This window comes from Arachis hypogaea, chromosome 5, assembly GCF_003086295.3.
Source record: "Arachis hypogaea cultivar Tifrunner chromosome 5, arahy.Tifrunner.gnm2.J5K5, whole genome shotgun sequence".
NCBI lineage: Eukaryota > Viridiplantae > Streptophyta > Magnoliopsida > Fabales > Fabaceae > Arachis > Arachis hypogaea.
In genome coordinates this window covers 69,984,390-70,004,341 of record NC_092040.1, presented here as the reverse complement: position 1 = coordinate 70,004,341, position 19,952 = coordinate 69,984,390, and the positions used below count along the sequence as shown (strand labels likewise).

The window sequence follows — 19,952 nt, the reverse complement described above, 5'->3', positions numbered from 1 at the left end:
AGTTGGGTTAGAAAGCTAACATCCGGGGCTTCGAAACGATATAAGATTTGCCATAGTTGCTACAAGTATGGTGGCGCGCACGCGCATAGTACGCGCACGTGCCGTTGCTGCCACCTAGTCCACTTGAAGCAAAACGTGGCCAGCGATTTTAGAAGCCTTGTGGGCCCAATCCAACTCATTTCTGATGCTATTTAACCCAAGGAGTAAAGAGGGAAACACATGTTAGTTACCATTAGTTTAGTTTAGTTCTAGAAGTAGTTTTTAGAGAGAGAAGCTCTCACTTCTCTCTAGAATTAGGATTAGGATTAGGTTTAGTTCTTAGATCTAGATTTTAATTCATCTTCTTCTACTTCTATCTTCTCAATTCCTTGTAGTTACATTCATTCTTCTTCTATTCTTTTGATGTAATCTCTTTTATGTTGTTCTTATGTTTTGTTGTAGATCTACTATTGTTTCTTCCATTTTCTTTCAATTCAATAAAAGGTAATTCATTTAGATCTTGTTTCCTTTAATTGTTGTTGCTAATTCTTTACATTTGATTGTTGTTAGAATTAATTCTTGTTGTCAATTTACTATGCTTTTCTTTTGTGCCTTCCAAGTGTTTGATGAAATGCTTGGTTGGATTTTAGAGTAGAATTTTATACTCTTGGCTTGGAAAGGTAACTTAGGAACTCTTGAATTACTAATGTCCAAGTAATTGATGATTGGGAGCCATTTACTCTAGTTCTCACTAATTGAATTAGTGGAGAGTTAGGACTTATGGACTAGGATTGATATAGCTCATTTGACTTTCCTTTACTACTAGTTAGAGGATGATTTAATGAGATTAATCCTTGCCAATTCTCATATTATGGTTAGTGATTAGGATAGAGATCCTTGACCACCAACCCTTGCCAAGACCTTTTTAGGCCTTAGTTTACTTTCTTGCCATTTATCTTTCATGCTTCATATCAAAACCCCAAAATAACTCACAACCAATAACAAGACACTCTATTGTAATTCCTAGGGAGAACGACCCGAGGTTTCAATACTTCGGTTTATAAATTTAGGGGTTTGTTTTAGTGACAAACAACTTTTTGTATGAAAGGATTATTGTTTGGTTTAGGAACTATACTTGCAACGAGAATTCATTTGTGAAATTCTAAACCATCAAAAATCCAATCGTCAATGGCAAGCTGTATGTAGGGCATCACCGTTGTCAATGGCTACATCCCATCCTCTCAGTAAAAATGGTCCAAATGCTCTGTCACAGCACGGCTAATCATCTGTCGGTTCTTAATCATGTTGGAATAGAATCCCTTGATTCTTTTGCGTTTGTCATCACGCCCAGCAATCGCGAGTTTGAAGCTCGTCACAGTCATTCAATTCCGGAATCCTACTCAGAATACCACAGACAAGGTTAGACTTTCTGGATTCCCATGAATGCCGCTATCAATTCTAGCTTATACCACGAAGATTCTGATTAAGGAATCCAAGAGATATGCACCCGGTCTAAGGTAGAACGGAAGTGGTTGTCAGTCACGCGTTCATAGGTGAGAATGATGATGAGTGTCACGGATCATCACATTCATCATGTTGAAGTACAACGAATATCTAAGAATAAGAATAAGTCGAATTGAATAGAAAATAGTTGTAACTGCATTAAAACTCGAGGTACAGCAAAGCTCCACACCCTTAATCTATGGTGTGTAGAAACTCCACCGTTGAAAATACATAAGTGATAAAGGTCCAGGCATGGCCGAATGGCCAGCCCCCAAAGTATGATGTGAATTCAAAAAATAAAGGAGAAGGACCAGATATGTGGTCAAAAGACTAGATAGTCAAAGACATCTAATAAACTAGTAAAAAGTTCTATTTATACTAAACTAGCTACTAGGGTTTACAAAAGTAAGTAATTGATGCATAAATTCACTTCAGGGGCCCACTTGGTGTGTGCTTGGGCTGAGGTTGATCTATCCACGAGCTGAGGCTTCTCTTGGAGTTGAACACCAAGTTGTAACGTGTTTTGGGCGTTCAACTCTGGTTCGTGATGTAATTCTGGCGTTTGACTCTAGAATGCAGCATGGAACTGGCGTTGAGTGCCAGTTTACGTCGTCTAATTACGAATAAAGTATTGACTGTTATATATTGCTGGAAAGCTCTGGATGTCTACTTTCCAACGGCGTTGAGAGCGTAGGGAGGTCAGATTCCAACAGCATCAGCAGTCCTTTGTCAGCCTCCTATCAGAGTTTTGCTCAAGTCCCTCAATTTCAGTCAAAAAATACCTGAAATCACAGAAAAACACACAAACTCATAGTAAAGTCCAGAAATGTGAATTTAGCATAAAAACTAATGAAAACATCCCTAAAAGTAACTAGATCATACTAAAAACTACCTAAAAATAATGCCAAAAAGCGTATAAATTATCCGCTCATCAGTTTTGTAAAAATTAAATATATTTACTAACATTTATAGATAAATGTTACTTAGCATCTAATTTTATGACCATTACTAACACTTTAACAAATGTTAAAAGAAAATTGTTACTAAATCCTCAAAATGTAGTAGTGTATCTCTATTGAATTAATCATAAAGGTTAATAAAATATAATGGCATAAATTTCACCTAATTGTAGCAAGTTTCTCCATTGAAAATATTTGCTAATTATTACTATGTATAATTAGTGTGTGTGTGTGTGTGGATTAATAGTGAATTGTTACAATTATTTATAATCTAGAAAATTCGTACCTCAGACATAGATCTTCTGTTTATGATTTTTCATACCTAAGGACTACTAACTACGATTCTATCAACAGTATTACTTATGATAGATTATGTAATGAAAAAGTTTGAAAAATAAAGACAAGAATTATAAACAGGGGCAAAGCTCGAACCCCTTTTAGAAGGGGGCTAACATGAAAAATACAACTAAATAGAGAACAAAAAATAAAATTAGGAAGGCCAAATTATAAAATTAGAGGACTTTATAAGTAAAATTTATTTATTTGGGAGGGCCATTGCCCTTTTCATATATACTAAGCTTCGCCCCTGGTTAAAGGTTATGGAAAGTCACATCTAATTTGACAAGAACAAGACGACTTACATAGAAATGATTCTCATTGATGATAAGGTAAGTTGATTATTTTTCATGATTATTACAAGTGATGCTAGGTCTATTTTATAAATATTTTTTGTTCATATTTTAAGTTTATTTGATAAGTAAACCCTTGCATGAATTAAAGACAATGCAATTTTATAGATTTATAAATGCTAATAGCTTTTACATTTAATTTGTTTTATAGTATAATAATGGCCAATATATTTGTTGATAGATTTGACTATTATTATATTATTTAGAATTACATTCAGTATATATATTTAATTTATTGAAAAAAATAGATTATTAAAACTGACTAATAACTATTTTATAATTAATTTAAGTAACACTAAATTAAAATAAAAATCAAACAATACATAATATATTATTTTTTATTAATTAAATTATTATAATTAAAATAAATTTTTAAAAAATAATTTAAAATTATAATTTTAACCTGTGCATAGTACGACTAATTACCCTTGTGATAAGTCTATTTGATACTTTCTCTTTGTAAGTCATACGATCACCCACGTTAAGTCTATTTAACACTCTCTCTTTATATGTCACAAGTGAATAGGATGTTTATTAATGACTCATGACTACACTCTCTCTTTATATTTTATCATTTCTATTTAACGCACTACTTTAAAATAAGGACTTCTATAATAACTTTTTAAATACAAAATAACTTATTTAAAAGTTGTTATTAATAAAAGTCCTTATATTTTAAATTCTTTTTGTAAAATAACTTATTTAAGAAATTTAGCCTAACTGGCGCTAAATATGAGTGATAAAATAGCTTTTAAAAATAGGAGAAGTCACATTTTTTAATTTCTTCAAAAACTCTTAAATAACTTTTCTGAAAAATTAAAAGTTTATCTAAAAAATTGTACCAAACACTATTAATGTAACTTTTTATAAGTTAAAAGTTAAAAAAAAGTAGTTTTTTGGTGTTTCCCAAACGGACCCTAGATATGCTAAGGGCCAGTTTGATTAAACTTCTTAAATAAGTTCTTTTGAAAAAAAAGCTTAAAATATAAGAACTTTTATTAATAATAACTTTTAAATAAGTTATTTTGAGTTTGAAAAGTTATTATAGAAGTCCTTGTTTTAAAGTTGTGCATTAAATACGAATGATAAAATAGCTTTTAAAAATATGAGAAATCATATTTTTTAACTTCTTCAAAAACTCTTAAATAACTTTTTAAAAAATTAAAAATTTACCTAAAAAATTATACCAAACACTATTAATATAATTTTTTATAAGCCAAACGTAAAAAAAAAAAAAAAAAAAAAATAGCTTTTTGGTGTTCCCAAAGGGACCTTAAGCTATATATGCTTGGTGCATGAAATAATAAATAGTGTACATACACACTTGAAGCAAAAACTATCACAATAATTAGATAGATACTCACTGGTCACTGGCTGCAAATTTAAAACACACATGTAATGTAGCTTGTTAGTAGTGCGAATTAAATAACACTTTGAGAATATTTTCTTTTCTTCAACTTTCTTTTTCCCTCTAAATATTCATATTTTTCTAAGAACCAGAACAAAAGTGATGGGTTTTATGTCCTCCTTGACCACTTCATCATCCAAAAGTCTAGCAAAATTATCAAACAAAGCGTCTAAGATCTTTTCCCCAAAGTGGCTTGAGATCATTGATTCTTGGATGGCTCTCACCGCCTTTGCAACCGTTGTACCATAGCTTTCAATGCCTTGTTCAATTGTATCCATCTCAACGGTATCTAGCCTCTCCAATTTTATTGACTCTTGTTTTCTAACCTCCTCTTCTACTTCTTCCCTTGAAGGTGCATAGAAATGCACATCATATGAATCAAGCTTCTCTTGTTCTATTCCTCCCTTTTAGTCAAACCATAGATATCGGGAAAAAAAAGAAAATTAAGAAAGAAGGAGACAACGAAATTCATTATTATTTAATCATGTATAAAAAATATAATTCTGCACCAACTATATTCAATTGTTATTGTTGGATGTTTACATTTTGTGGAAGATGATTGATTTCATAATATATTATTAGAACACTTAGTACCAAATATTATGATCTAAAAATTTAAATTTTGATTTTTATTGTATAGAATTTCAATATATGACAAAAAGAAAATTTATATATAATTCATGTTTCAAGTCTAAAAAGTTATTGCGTGAACATGTGTTAAAATATATAATTGTTTATGTATATCGGTTTAATCCTCCTTAGGTGAATTCATGAGAGTCTTGTATGTATAGAAAACTTTTGAAACTTTATTGATGCCATGGATTTTTGTTGTTAAAAAATAACCGCAACAAGAACTTACAGCACTAGCTAGCTTAAATGAATGCCTCGACAATAAAGGAAAAAGTTAGAGGAAAAAGAAAACAGAGAGAGAATATAAACAGCGCATATGATAAGGACCTATGATATATTGATATAATGATATGGGGAGATTAAAATTTTGAAAGCTATACTAGGCTGGAATGTTAAGAAAAATGAATGGGTGTGATGAAACTGAACAAAATCAGTAAGAATATTTTCTTTCCTTTTCTAAGTTTTCTTAGGTGAATATATCCTTAATAAAATTTTATAAAAATAGTAATTAGTCATTACAAAAATGTGTTTTGATAAACAATGCGGACAGCCGGACACTGATTAAGAATCTCTTTTTATAGAGTTACCAAAAGCTAGGAATTAGTATTTCAAGATATAAGATACAGGGAATAGAGTCGAGAATACAGGAACAGGACTAAAACAAAATATGCAAAAAATGAAAATGAATCTTTTTAATTTTTCTCTATATTGATCTTATAAAGAATAGGCTTACGCAATACAAAATTTAAGTGAAGCAAAAAAAAAATTGTAAGTATTGGGAAATCACACTTTACAAGATCAATTATTTTTAAGCAGTAGCAAAGATATCCTTTTCCTCTTTTCGTTGGAGTATTAACTAGCAAAAATTCGGATAGTTATATTATTTAAATGAATCCTTCAATCCTTCTTAAGGTTATAACTAATAATGAGAGAGGTTAGATAACTTAGTGTAACTATGTTATATCAGTTAGTAGTTAGCAGTAGACGGTTAGTAATTAGTATGATATATAAAGTGTATAGAACTACACATCCAAATGTTTTGGCAATTAAGTCCAACTAAGTTGACTCAAACTCAACAAAAACCACTTTCATCACACCAGCACGTACATACGCGTATTTTAATAATGCAAAACATATCCTTCTTCGTCTTTGTCTTCGCAATGTTTCTTTTTCGTGTTCTTCCTTCTTCTTCTTTGCATTCCTTCTCTTTCTTCTTCACGTTCTTCTTTCTTTTTCTTTGCGTTCCTCCTTCTTCTTCTTCGCATGTTTTCTCTCAATCGTCATTCTTTTATTGCTGCTGTTGTTGTTGTGTTGTCTCTTTTTCTCCTTTTAATTGAGGTTCATTTGGATCCATAAATGAATTCAGTGTGTTTTTGTTGATAATAGTCTTTTTGACTGCTTATTCAAAATTGAACTAATTTCAATTCATTTGTGAATTAATTGAAGTTCACTTGATGTTGTTGATAAGTATTGACCAAATTTTTTATTCCTTAAGTAATTTCGGTTTATTTCTTAGTTAATTGAGGTTCGTTTGGATCCAGAAATAAATTGTATGTATTTTTATTGATGATTGAGTCTTTTTGATAGATTGTTCAAAACTAAACTAATTTCAGTTCATTTGTGTATTAATTGAGGTTCACCTGATGCTGCTGATAAGTATTGACCAAATTTTTTATTTCTTAAGTAATTTCGGTTCATTTCTTAGTTTATTTGAGGTTCAATTGGATCCAGAAATGAACCGAAATTACTTAAGAAATTTGGTCAATACTTATCAGCAGTATCAAGTGAACCTCAATTAACACACAAATGAACTGAAATAAACTAAAAAATGAACCGAAATTATTTTATGATGGTATTAGAGAAAATCAGAACTAATACAAATATTTACAAAATATTAGTGTTATTGGTCACGACGATAACAAAAGAGGAGGAGAAGGAAGAACAGGAGGAGGAGGAGAAGAAGGAGATTCAGGAGAAGGAGAAGAAGAAGGAGAAGAAGAAGGAGGAGGAGGAGGAGGAGGAGGAGGAGGAGGAGGAGGAGAAGAAGAAGAAGGAGAAGCGGAAGCAGAAGGAGGAGAAGCAGAAGAAGAAGGAGAAGAAGGAGAAGAAGAAGAATGAGAAGAAGAAGAAGAAGGAGAAGAAGAAGAAAGCGCGTGATTTGAAAGTTGTCATAACAACTTGGTTAGACTTGGTTAAGCATTTTTTGGATGTAGAGCTTTATTGTAAAGTGTATCATCTATTTTAAATCATAATACAATTCTACAATCAATGCTATTTTGTTTTGGAAAAATATAGGTTAATAATTTTTAGTTAATCAATTTTAAACAATTACAACTAATAATCATTAATTTTGTATTTTTAAAAAATAAAATTAAATAATCACTAATTAATAATAATTAATTAGTATAGAGTGCAATTTAAAAATACTAATTAGTTTGTTATTGGTTAGACTCTTACCTAACGGGATTGATTTGTTTTCTCTCATCTTTGATGACTTATTCTGAGTTTTCGAGATCTCTGTGTCCTTCTCTCTGCTCTTAACACATTATTCTTCTATACTAGCTTCCCAAGAAATGTTACAATCCTAAACTTTAAATATTATTGATTTTGGTTTTGATTTTTATATAATTTTTTTGGATTTTTTTAAATTAGTTATGATTCCTTTTATTTAAATATCTTTTTTGTGAAAAAAGAAGCAAAATTTTTCTTTTGGTTTGAAGTCAACAAAATTGGCTAGAGATTACAGATGATACAAGTGGAGCAAGATGAAATTTCAAGAAAATTAAAGAACATTATAGAACTTAAGCTTGGTGTAGAATCAAGTATGATGCAAATGGTTTTTATTATGTTAGAAGACTCATAAAACTACTTGCAAGTTGTCCAACTTGCATAGTCAAAGTTTTAGGCAAAATTTGCAACTTGAAGATAAGTTAGCTTAGTTACAATCTTTGACTTAGTCAAAGAATGAATTGTTACATAAGTTAATATTTATCAACTTGTTATACAACTTGATAAAGATGAATATGAAAGAAGACTCCAGTACACATACTTGTATAATTTGTGCACAACTTGATCAACTTATAAACCAAATACACCTCCACAAAATACTATATAGGGGGTTAAGGCATTTGTTAATGTATGTCACATTTTGCATAGAATTAGTGAGTGAAACTTCGAGAGAAAAGTAGTAAGGCCTCTCATATGTGTAATCTCTTTGTAAAAATTTTCATAATACGTAAGAGAGTATTATAGACTTCTTTATGTATTGTGAGACATTGTAATTTCACCACTTTGTCATATTATTTTCACTATTGTTTGAATTCTTGTTCAATTCTTCTCGTTCACAAATTGTAGTTGCATTATTTTGTCCCTATTGACTCTGGTACCTAACAGTGGTATCAGAGCTTTAGGTTCTTAATCTTCCACAGCAAAAGGGTAAATTGGTTTCAAAACCATGGAAACAAAATTTAGGATCGAGAAATTCAATGGGAATAACTTTTTTCTTTGGAAACTGAAGATCAAGGCAATTTTGAGATGGGGAAATTACTTAGAAGCAATAAAAGGCAGGCCTATCGGCACTCTTGATGACAAGTGAAAAGAGATTGAGGAAAATTCTGTTGCCAATTTATACTTGGCTATGACAGATTTTGTATTGTCAAGCATCTCGAAAAAACAGATAGCAAAGGAGATTTGGGAGGCACTCACTAAGTTGTACGAGGTAAAGTCACTTCACAATAGGATATTCATGAAAACAAGGCTATATACTCTTTGTATGAGTGAATCTACATCGGTGACGGATCACATCAAGAATCTTAATACTATATTTTCACAACTGATAGCCATGAAGTGTCAAATTGTAGAAAATGAATGTGCTGACTTCTTCTCCAAAGTTTACCAAACTCTTATGATCAACTTATCATTAACATCACAAATAACGAAATTGTTGATCAACTTTGATTTGATGATGTTGCTACCACTATTCTTGATGAAAAAAGCAGACACAAAAATAAAGATGGTCAAACAGAGAGTTCAAAGCAAGCAGAAGCTTTGTTGGTGATGAGAGGCAGATCAACGGAACGTGGCTCTAGTAAGAGTTAAAGTCGTGGGGGATCAAGGTCTCGAAAGAAGAACCTTACTTGTTATAATTGTGGCAAGAAAGGACACTTAAAGAAAGATTGTTGGTTTAACAAGAAGAGCACAGAAAAAATTACTAATGCAACTACCTCACATGGTCGTGTTGCAAACACCTCTGTTGATGGAGATGTCTTGTGCATTGAAGCTGTTATTGGTCATGAAGACAATAAACCACTAGCTGATGTCTGGCTATTGGATTGTGCAGCAACATATCACATGACTCCACATCAGAAGTGATTTAATACTTATGAACCTATTTCAAAAGGGTCTGTACTCATGGGAGATGATCATGCCTTAGAAATTATGGGAATCAGTACCATCAAAACTAAGATGTTTGATAGCTTCATCCATACAGTTTAGGGTGTAAGACATGTGAATGGCTTGAGAAAAAATTCGTCATCCGTTGGGCTGTTGGATTCACAAAGGTACAAGATTAATATTGAAAATAGATCGTTGAAGGTGACTAATGGTGCTCGTGTGATCATGAAGGCAAAATGGCTAACAATCAATCTCTACTTACTTTCTTGAGATACAGTTTGAGACGCAGAAGTATCAGTTGCATCTGCTGACCAAGAAGATACAAAGATGTTGTGGCATCGTAAATTAGGCTATATGTTAGAACATGGTCTATAGGTTCTTGCAGAACGTAATCTCCTTCCAGGGCTTAAAATGGTGAATCTACCTTTTGTGATCAATGTGTGACAAGCAAGCAGCGTATATTGAAATTTGAACGATCAACCGCTAGAAGCAAGCATATATTAGACTTGATTCATTCTGGTGTGTGGAAATCACCAGAATTATCACTAGGAGGAGCAAAATATTTTGTCTCCTTCATAGATGATTACTCACAAAGAGTGTGGGTATTCTCCATCAAGAAGAAGTCAGATGTGTTTCCAAAGGAATTTAAAGCACGAATAGAGCTCAAAACTGGGAAGAAAATGAAGTGCTTGAGAACAGACAATGTGATTTCATTGCATTTTGCAAGCACGAAGGTATTTAAAGGTAATTCACAGTTGCATATACACCTCAGCAAAATAGAGTTGCAGAATGGATGAACATAACTCTTCTAGAAAGAACTCGAGCTATATTGCAGATTGCAGGATTAACCAAGTCTTTCTGGGCAGAAGCAATCAAAACAGCCTGCTACGTGATTAATAGATCGCCATCAACAACAATTAGATTGAAAACTTCAATGGAGATATGGCAAAGTAAGCCACCTGATTATTCCTTTCTTCATATGTTTGGATGTCCTGTTTATGTGATTTTCAGTAGAGATATTATATTTGTTGAAAACGAGTTACAAAAAAAGCAAGAAAATAATAATACAACTAAAGAAACTACTTTAAAATACATGACTGATAAGTCTAGAGAAAAAGACTCTTCTGAAGCAGAACCTGAACAAGTTGTACAAAGAATAGCTGAAACTTGAGAACAACACGTGAACTGAGAAAATCATCATGGCATACCGACTATGTCAGGACTTGCCATGATGCATATTGTTTTGTTAATGAAGATAGAGACGATTGAAAGTTTAGAGTCTTCTTTTTGGATGACATCCATGCAAGAAGAAATGGAAGCACTACGCAAAAACAAGACGTGGGAGCTTGTCCCACTCCTGGGCAGAAGGAAAGCAATTGATAACAAATGGGTTTACAAAATAAAGCGTGACAATCACGACCAGATAGAATGTCATCGTGCAAGACTGGTGGTGAAGGAATTTGCTCAGAAAGAAGGTATTGATTTGAGTGAAAGTTTTTTCTACAATTGCTAGAATTTTTACAATAAGAGCAGTTCTTGCTATATATGCTAGATGTAAAGACTGCCTTTCTTCATGGTGAACTTGAAGAAGAAATATATATGCTCCAACCAGAAGGCTTTGAAGAATTAGGAAAAGAAAACTTGGTTTGCAAGTTAACCAAATCTCTGTACGGCTTTAAGCCGGTGCCAAGATATTGGTACAAGAGATTTGATTCCATCATTATTAGCCTTGATTACAACAGACTTCAGTCAGACCATTGTACTTATTACAACAGGTCTAGTAATGATGATTTCATCATTCTGCTGTTATACGTGGATGACATGTTGGTGATAGGCCGCAACAAAGATTGTGTCAAGGAATTAAAGGCTCAGTTGGCTATGGAGTTTGATATGAAGGATCTGAGACCAGCAAACAAGATTTTGGGGATGCAGATTTGGCGAGACATAAAAGATAGGAAGATTTGGCTATCCCAAGAAAATTACTTGAGGAAGGTCTTGCCGGACTTCAACATGCAAGAGTGTAGGTCAATATCTACCCCACTTCCTGTCAATTTTAAATTATCTTCTGAGATGTGTCCTAACAGTGAAGTAGAGAAGATAGAAATATCTTGAGTATGGTATGCATCTGCAGTGGGAAGCCTTATGTACGCCATGATTTACACCAAACCAGATATCTCTCAATCTGTCGAGATGGTCAGCAGATTCATGGCAAATCCAGAAAAAGAGCACCGGAGTGTTGTGAAGAGGATCCGAAGATATATCAAAGGAACCTTTAATGCTGCTTTATATTTTAGAGAATCTGAACTTACCATCAAAGGTTACATTGACTCTAATTTCGCTAGAGACCTTGACAAAAGAAAATCCACTATTGGTTATGTGTTCAATCTTGCAGGAAGTGCAATAAGTTGGTTATCAAAATTACAAGCAGTTGTAGCATTATCAACTACAGAAGCTGAATATATGGCAGCTACCCAATCTTGTAAGGAAGCAATTTGGTTGCAAAGGTTAATGGAGGAATTCGGGCACAATCAGGATATGCTTCCAATATTTTGTGACAGTCAGAGTCCCTTGCACATCGCAAGGAATCTATCCTTTCACTCAAGAACGAAGCACATAGGCATTCAATATCATTTTGTTCATGAAGTATTGTAGGATGGAAAAATGGATATGCAGAAAATCTACACTAAGGACAATCTTACAGATATCATGACAAAACCAATCAATACAGTTGAATTTGACTGATGCAGATCTTCTCTTGGCCTATTGAAAATATGAGCAATATGAATACACCAAAAAAATAATTTTGAGTGGGAGATTGTTAAAAAAAGAAGTAAAATTCTTCTTTTGGTTTGAAGTCAACAAAATTGGCTAGAGGTTACAAGTGATACAAGTGGAGCATGATTAAATTTCAAGAAAATTAAAGTATGATGGAAATGGTTCTTATCAAGTATGAAGAGTCATGAAACTACACATAAGTTAGCTTAGTTGTAATCTTTGACTTAGTCAAAGAATGAGTTGTTACATAAGTTGATATTTATCAACTTGTTATACAACTTGATAAAGATGAATGTGAAAGAAGACTCTAGTATACACACTTGTGTAATTTGTATACAACTTGATCAACTTGTAATAAACCAAATACACCTCCACAAAATACTAAATATAGAGGGTTAAGGCATTTGTTAATGTATGTCATATTTTGCATAAAATTAGTGAGTGAAATTTTGAGAGAAAAATAGTAAGGTCTCTCATATGTGTAATTCTTTTATAAGAATTTCCATAATACATAAGAGAATATTATAAACTTCTTTATGTATTGTGAGAAATTGTAATTTTACTATTTTATTATATTATTTTTATTATTGTCTAAATTCTTATTCAATTTTTCTTCGTTCGCAAATTTTAGTTGCATTATTTTATTACTATTAACTCTGGTACCTAATATTTTTAATATATGTTTAGCCAGCTCACCGATATATATAGATGTAGTTTCTAAAATATTATTGTAACTCAATCTCAGCAAGATTCTGAAAGTATTATTGCAAAGAATATGAGCAAAAATAGGCCCTTAAATAAGTTTTTATTTGCTATAACATACCTTTTCTTTTTGTTTTCTGTCCATATATATATATATTTTTTATTTTGAGCCAGTAAAAATCTAAAAATTGTGTACTTTAATTTTGTTATTAATTAGTTTGCTTTATTAAGTACGGATGACAATGGAGCGAGTTTTTATCTTACTCGATTTTATTTTGTTTTACAATAGTTCACATAAAATTTGTTTTGTTTTTATTCGTAGGCAGTAAAAAATTGAACTCTAATCCTTTCAATTCTTATAATTATTAAAATTCAACAAATAAAATAAAATTTAAAATTTACATAACCATCAATAAATAAATAATATAAATTAAAATATAAACTTAAAAATAATATAATATTATAAATTATTTTACTAATTATTTTACGTATATGACATTTATTATATATATATATCGAAACTATTACTTAAATCCAATTTCTTATTGTGTCCAAAATTACACCCTATTAAAAATTTGCCTTACATTCGAATGAGTAATTATCCGTCTTGAATGAATAAAAATAAAATAAATACCTACGAATCTGGATAGTATTATCATTCTTACTATTAAATATATTAATTAGACTAATTCTGTCGTGCTAATATTTTAGTCTGTTACTTTAGTATTTAGCCTATCAAATTAGCACTTACAAACCAAAACCATAAATTAAATTAGACAACGAACTTTTCATTTTTATTACCAAAAGAAACCATTCATAGGTCCAAAAGCTTATTTAAGCCAAATATCATATTTTTTGAAAACCATAAAATCAATATTAATTTCATATATAGATTACAAATTAAACAAAATAACAACAGGGACTTAAACTAAATTATTTTAAAAACATTTGGATTTAAACCGTTTTTATGTAAGGACTAAAATAAAACCAAAATATTTTCAATTTACAAGTAATATTAGACTTGATTACATGAATGATTTTTTTACATAAAAGAAATGATAATGTTTTTGTACTAATTAAAATATTATTTAATCCTGATATGAATAATCGATAGAAACCATTATAATTGGATTTCTCTTGGGCACTAAAATTGGTAACTATTCTAATTTTTTTTTTTTTTTTTGTAGTGATGCATTTATTTGTTGTAAATTGTCTCTTATAATAACTTAAATGATTAGGTAGATATATATAAATAGTTATATATTTAACAAAATTTTTTATCAAAAGTTTTTAGAAAAAAAAACTAAAAGCTTAGATTACATACATGTTTACATTTATTTTATGCTAAAATTTTGTCTCTCTTCAAAAATATGTGATAACTAGACTTTTTAATTCATGTAACCGACCCCACTTAGTGGGACAAGACTTTATTGTTGTATAATAATCAAATTGGTATCGAACAAATTTTAAATTGGATGTTTTGAATTTTAACAATTTTTTATTATTACTTTAGAAGTCTTAAAAAAAATTGGTTTTTCTCCAGAGAGGACTAGTTTATCTTATAATAATTTTTATTAGAATTTAGTTGCTTTATAATAAAATATGCTAGGAATTTATTTTTTCAATACACATATATTAAATATGAGCAATGCTAGGGCCAGCAACATTTGTTATTGGTAGCCATCAACTAGCCATCAATGATGATTTGATGATGTGAGATTGGTATGAGATTTCATTCAATGGCTCACCTTTTTCTGCTGCTTACATACTGGCCAAAATGCAATAAAATTGTTCGCTCTCTAGACTTTTCTATTAAATATTTTATTGTAAGATATAAAAAGAACAAATAATCTGATAAAACTAATACTTAAAGACTTTAAAAATAATAAAAATTTATTGAAAATTAAAATATCTAATTTAAGATTCGTTAATAAGGATCAATTTTTCAGGATATACTAAATTATACTTCTATCTATGCTTTTCCAATTCACGGGAAAAAAATGTACCTGTGAGACAAGAATAGCAAATGAACGAGAAAGAATCTGCCAGAAGAAAGAGTTGCCTTTATCAACATGTTCTGTGCCTCTCCTTCCCAGAAATATGAGTACCATCCTCCCATCCACAACTAGTTCTTCAGACCTTGATCTTAAGAACAATGAAAAATCCTGTTGGAACTGATTCAAGTATGCTTTTTGAACCACTTCAGGGCTTGACTCTGAAATGTATACACACCCTTTGTTCAATGAATTTCCCTCCTTGTCATATAGTGCTGGTGGAACCTGCATGAATAATCATTAATCATCATCATCATGATGACATAATAAACCATCAATGTGTATGGTCCAGGGCATGCGCATAATGAAAAAGGTGAAAAGCCAAATTAGGAAAATTATTCTCTGAATTGGGAAAATCAATCATTCATATAAATAGACCTCTTTATATGAAAATTATTTTTGAAATTGGGTTGGAAATGATTTTTTTAAGATTATAAATTGTTGAAATATTAATCTCAAACGTGACACTATTTAATTTAAAGTACAAAAATCAGACTTTGAAAAAAAAATTAGACCTCCAATTTCTACTTTTGTAGAATTAAAAAATTTTAAAATATTTTTTAATTTCTGTTTTAAAAAAAATAAAGATTTAAATTAGACTCTTCGATTTTTATTTCAAAAAAATGTTTAAAAATTTAAAATCTGAAATCGGACCTCTAGTTTTACTTTTTGCTAAACGGTCTCTATAATTTGAAAAAAATAATTAAAAAAAAACAATAGACTTAAAAATCTTACGTTTTAGCCCTACTATATGAATTTCTTTTGCTCCTCTTTATATACATAAGCCAGCACCATGTACAAATATATCTGCTAATAATAATTTGTGTTACATTCAGTGGCGGAGCTTAAAAAAAATTTTGGGTTAAAATTTTAACATAAAAATTCTATAATAATATTTATATTAAAATAAAATTTATAAATATAATTATTTTTAATTTTATTATTAATATGACAATAAATAATTAAATAATTATATAGATAGATATTATAAAATATTTTAAAAATTTAGAATTAAAATTGTAAAATAGATAACTATATAAATAAAAAAATTAATTTTACTTAATATAAAATCTAGTTGATAATGGGAATAATAAATGATAACAAAAATAGAATTTTAATTTATATGAATAAGTTAATAAGACTTTTAATTTATAAATATCTATTGAAATCAAGTCTGAAATGTTATTGTAAAATAAATAATAATTTAGATAAAAGAAATTAATTTTACTACAGTTAATTCTAACATTAAAATTGTAAAATTTTGTTCATAATAAAAATAGTAAATGATAATGAAAATGGGATTTTAATTTATATGAATAAAGTAATAAAATCTTTAATTTATGAAAACTTTTTGAAGTCTAAGCCCAAAATATTAATGTTTAAAACTAAAAATGATTGAATAAGTACAGAAAGTGAAAATAAATCTTACAAACTTAATATATATAAAAGTGTAAAACTTAAACCAATTAAACTATATTTGTTTTTTATATTAATACTATTAATTCTTTTATAAAAATTTGGGGGTGCAAAGGGACACGGTCCTCTGTCATCTGAACTAAGTTCCGTTCTTGATTATATTTGTATGAAAGTGAGATATTTTATATATATATATATATATATATATATATATATATATATGCTTCATGTACTGTAGTGAGAATAAAGTGAAAAATTCATGAATTAGATTCATTAATAAGGACATTATTTATGAATCTAGCTAGCACAAAATTTTATTTTACCCCTGTTTTTGGTAATTAATTATTTTACCCCTTTTCCATCCTATAGAAAATGCACGCCTAACATACGTTAAGTTGTGGATAAAGCTGGGATAAAAATATTCATGAATGAGTATATAATGTGTAAAATTATGAGAAAAACTCATCAAAATGTCTAATAATTTTCTATTTTGGGAATTATAAAAAATATAAAAAATTTATTTAATAATTTTTTATCATTTTAAATATAAAAAATAACAAACAAAAAATACCAATTTTATAGTGTCTATGAATTGGTGTTTAATTTAAATATTTAAATTATTTATATTTATGTTTTTTAAATAAACATTAATTTTTATTTTTTTAGTAAATTAGAAATAACAATCATAAAAGAAAAAATATCAAAATAATTTTCTATTTATGTCATTTTAAATATTTATTTTAAAGCAATATACCAAAATAAGTGTATTATTCTAATAATGCAAAAAACATTAGACATAACTCTAAAAACAAGGAAGATGTGAGATAGATAGATGTATATGGTGGCCTACTTACCCTTGAAAGCCAGTGTAAACTGTAGGAGGAGTGGACAAAGTGCAAAGAACTGTTTGGGAACAGTCTTCCATAAAAAGAGCCAGGGTAACCTCCCATGAAAATGGAAGGTATCAACCCATCATTATTATCTTTATTCTTGTCTTGCCTAAGAAGCCTGTGGAACTCAGGCAAGGCCTTGAAAATTGAGTTGAAGTCATTGGTTGGGAGATCATTTAGGTAAACCCTGAACTCATCCGAGATAAGGTGGTGGGGATGGTGGCGGCGGTGCATCATGATCTTGTGGCTTATGCTTTGAATTGCTTGAAATATGTCCTTGATTATTGAGAGAGTGTTGGGACCAGATGAACAACCCAAGTCAGCAATGCCTATGCTCTTTGGAGTTGTTGCAAGGTAAACCTCCTCAACGGCTTCTAAAATTATGTGCTTCACCTTATCACATGCCTTCTTCTATCATATGGTTAGAAAATTAAAAATGATAAATTAGATTGTGCAAGAAACACATGTAAATACGAAAATACATTTTTTTATTTTTTATATCTTCATAAAAGGATAAATTAAACAAAATTTATGTCACCGCTACTAAATTCAGTATATCTGGGATGGAAAAGAGAGTCGAGGAAAGTGATCAGGAGAGAATGAATGAACCTGTAGTGAGGAATTCTTGGCATAGCTAGTTTTGCCAACTCCGCCAGTCATGTGGAAGACTTTCTCTACATCCATTTTTTTTCTTTCTTCTTCTTCTTTTTTTTTTTTTTTCTGGTTGAATAGAATAGCCCTTTCTTTCTTTCTTTCTTTCGTTCGAGCTTGGTTGTGAACTTGTGTATGGTCTCCTTTTAAAGGTAAGATTTCCATGATGTGGTCTTTTATTTGTTATTTTTAGTTTGTTTTATTTTAGTTTGAGAGTGTGTGCCTTACTCTACCAAAATTTAATAACACTTTACATATCATGGGAGTTCAGAATAAACTATTTGGTGAGTGTCACAACTCACTCGTGACAGTGATTGTGTTGCTTTTGACACTCTCCTTAAAGAAACTAGTCAATCAATAAAATAAGGATGATAGTGAATGTTTGGTTTGGTTTGGTTTACCCTTTCAAAGGTCACAATTTTTTCACTCCTTTTAACTTTTTGTCATATCAAAATATCAAATTTTACTAAAACCGCAGTAAGTTATGAAATTAGCCTATTAGGTATTAGAGTCAATTAATGGATTAGAATAAAGTACCTAAAATGTGTATTGTGAATAAGAATTAAAAGTGTAAAAATGATGCAAGTAATTTAGATAATAAAAACTATTACAACTAAATGTTAAGATTATAATTTATAAAATAAAATCCAAAATAAAAATATAATTTATATTTCAACGATCACTCTAAATTAGAGTCAAGCTTCATTTAATAATAATAAAAAATATGAGTCCTTTCAATGTTAATATATGTATACTGATATAAAATAGGGTGTGAATAATAAGCCTGATACGCAATTTTTTTCTCCAAAATTTTTTATAATCTTTAAAAAATATATTTTGCTATTTTCAAAATTTAATATTTAAGACATCTTAGTTAGAGAGCATATAGATACTTATAATTTTAAGTAATATTAATTCTATTTATTATTTTTACACATATTTAATAAATTAAAAAATAAATCAATAGGTATATTAATGTCTATTATTGATGATATATAAATATGTAATGTATAAAATAGTCATTATTCATACACTTAATGGAATGAGCATTCAGCAGGGTTAATAGTAATACCCATCATTCCCAATTTCCCATGATACCCAAACAACAGAATTATTTAGAAGGCCTTCACATTAGGGTTTTGGTTTCTTTTCTTATCGTTTCTTTGTAGGCCGTAATGATTTCAGGCCCATCAGAAAAGCCATAACGTTAGGCATCATGCTCATACCGGTGAAAGTCAAGTAGTGGGGCATTCGCACTTTTTTGTCCTCAAAAAACGAAAAAAGTTTTACTCAATTTAGAAAAGATAAACTACTAAAACCGCACTGATATTTTGCAACGCTGATAAAAATAATTTTTATTTTTTATAATGATGAAATTATCTTTAAATATTATAAATTAAAACAAAAATAATTAAAAATAATACTTTTTTATAAATTATAAATAATTTTTGTAATTAATAAATTACTTATATATTTATACAAAAATTTGTAGAATATTTGGATAAAACTATTTATAAAATACATAAAGAAAACTTAATAAAAATTCGATTTTTAAAATATTTTTTATATTTTAAAAGTATTTTTGGTTATTAATAAAAGGATAACAAAAAAATCTACATAGTATAAAATTATCAATTTTTTTTAGGAATAAAATTGTCTTATTTTTTCAATTATGTTTGTACAAAATTATGTCATAATTTAATCACTAAAGCACTTTTTGAGAATTTATATTTAGTGTTAGATATTTTTATCGCGTTTTAAAATATTTTGAGAATAAATTTTGTTGTTAACAAAATTTAGAGATATTTTTGTGAATGTGTTCAAGAATCTGAGATTTTAGTAATTTACCTATTTTTCAGGATTTGTTTTAGCGATTAACCAATATAAAATAGTGAATCACAAAT

At 29.6% G+C, this 19,952-nt stretch overlaps 1 protein-coding gene across 3 annotated transcripts; it reads right to left on the bottom strand.

Annotated features, from left to right (window-relative positions):
- Nucleotides 1–1,615: 1,615 nt before the first annotated feature.
- Nucleotides 1,616–18,383, bottom strand: LOC112801654 (probable methyltransferase TCM_000336). 3 transcript variants are annotated; one of them, XM_072237296.1, is made up of 4 exons: nt 18,007–18,383; nt 17,362–17,808; nt 15,044–15,316; nt 1,616–2,264 (listed from the first exon to the last, which is right to left on the bottom strand). In XM_072237296.1, the coding sequence occupies exons 1-4, from the start codon at nt 18,211–18,213 to the stop codon at nt 2,250–2,252; spliced, it is 942 nt and encodes a 313-aa protein (XP_072093397.1). In that variant the 5' UTR covers nt 18,214–18,383; the 3' UTR covers nt 1,616–2,249. The 3 variants fall into 3 exon arrangements, with proteins under 3 accessions (XP_072093397.1, XP_025700310.2, XP_025700311.1); XM_025844525.3 differs by lacking the exon at nt 1,616–2,264 and adding an exon at nt 4,455–4,942; XM_025844526.3 differs by lacking the exon at nt 1,616–2,264 and adding an exon at nt 6,157–6,494.
- Nucleotides 18,384–19,952: the final 1,569 nt, after the last annotated feature.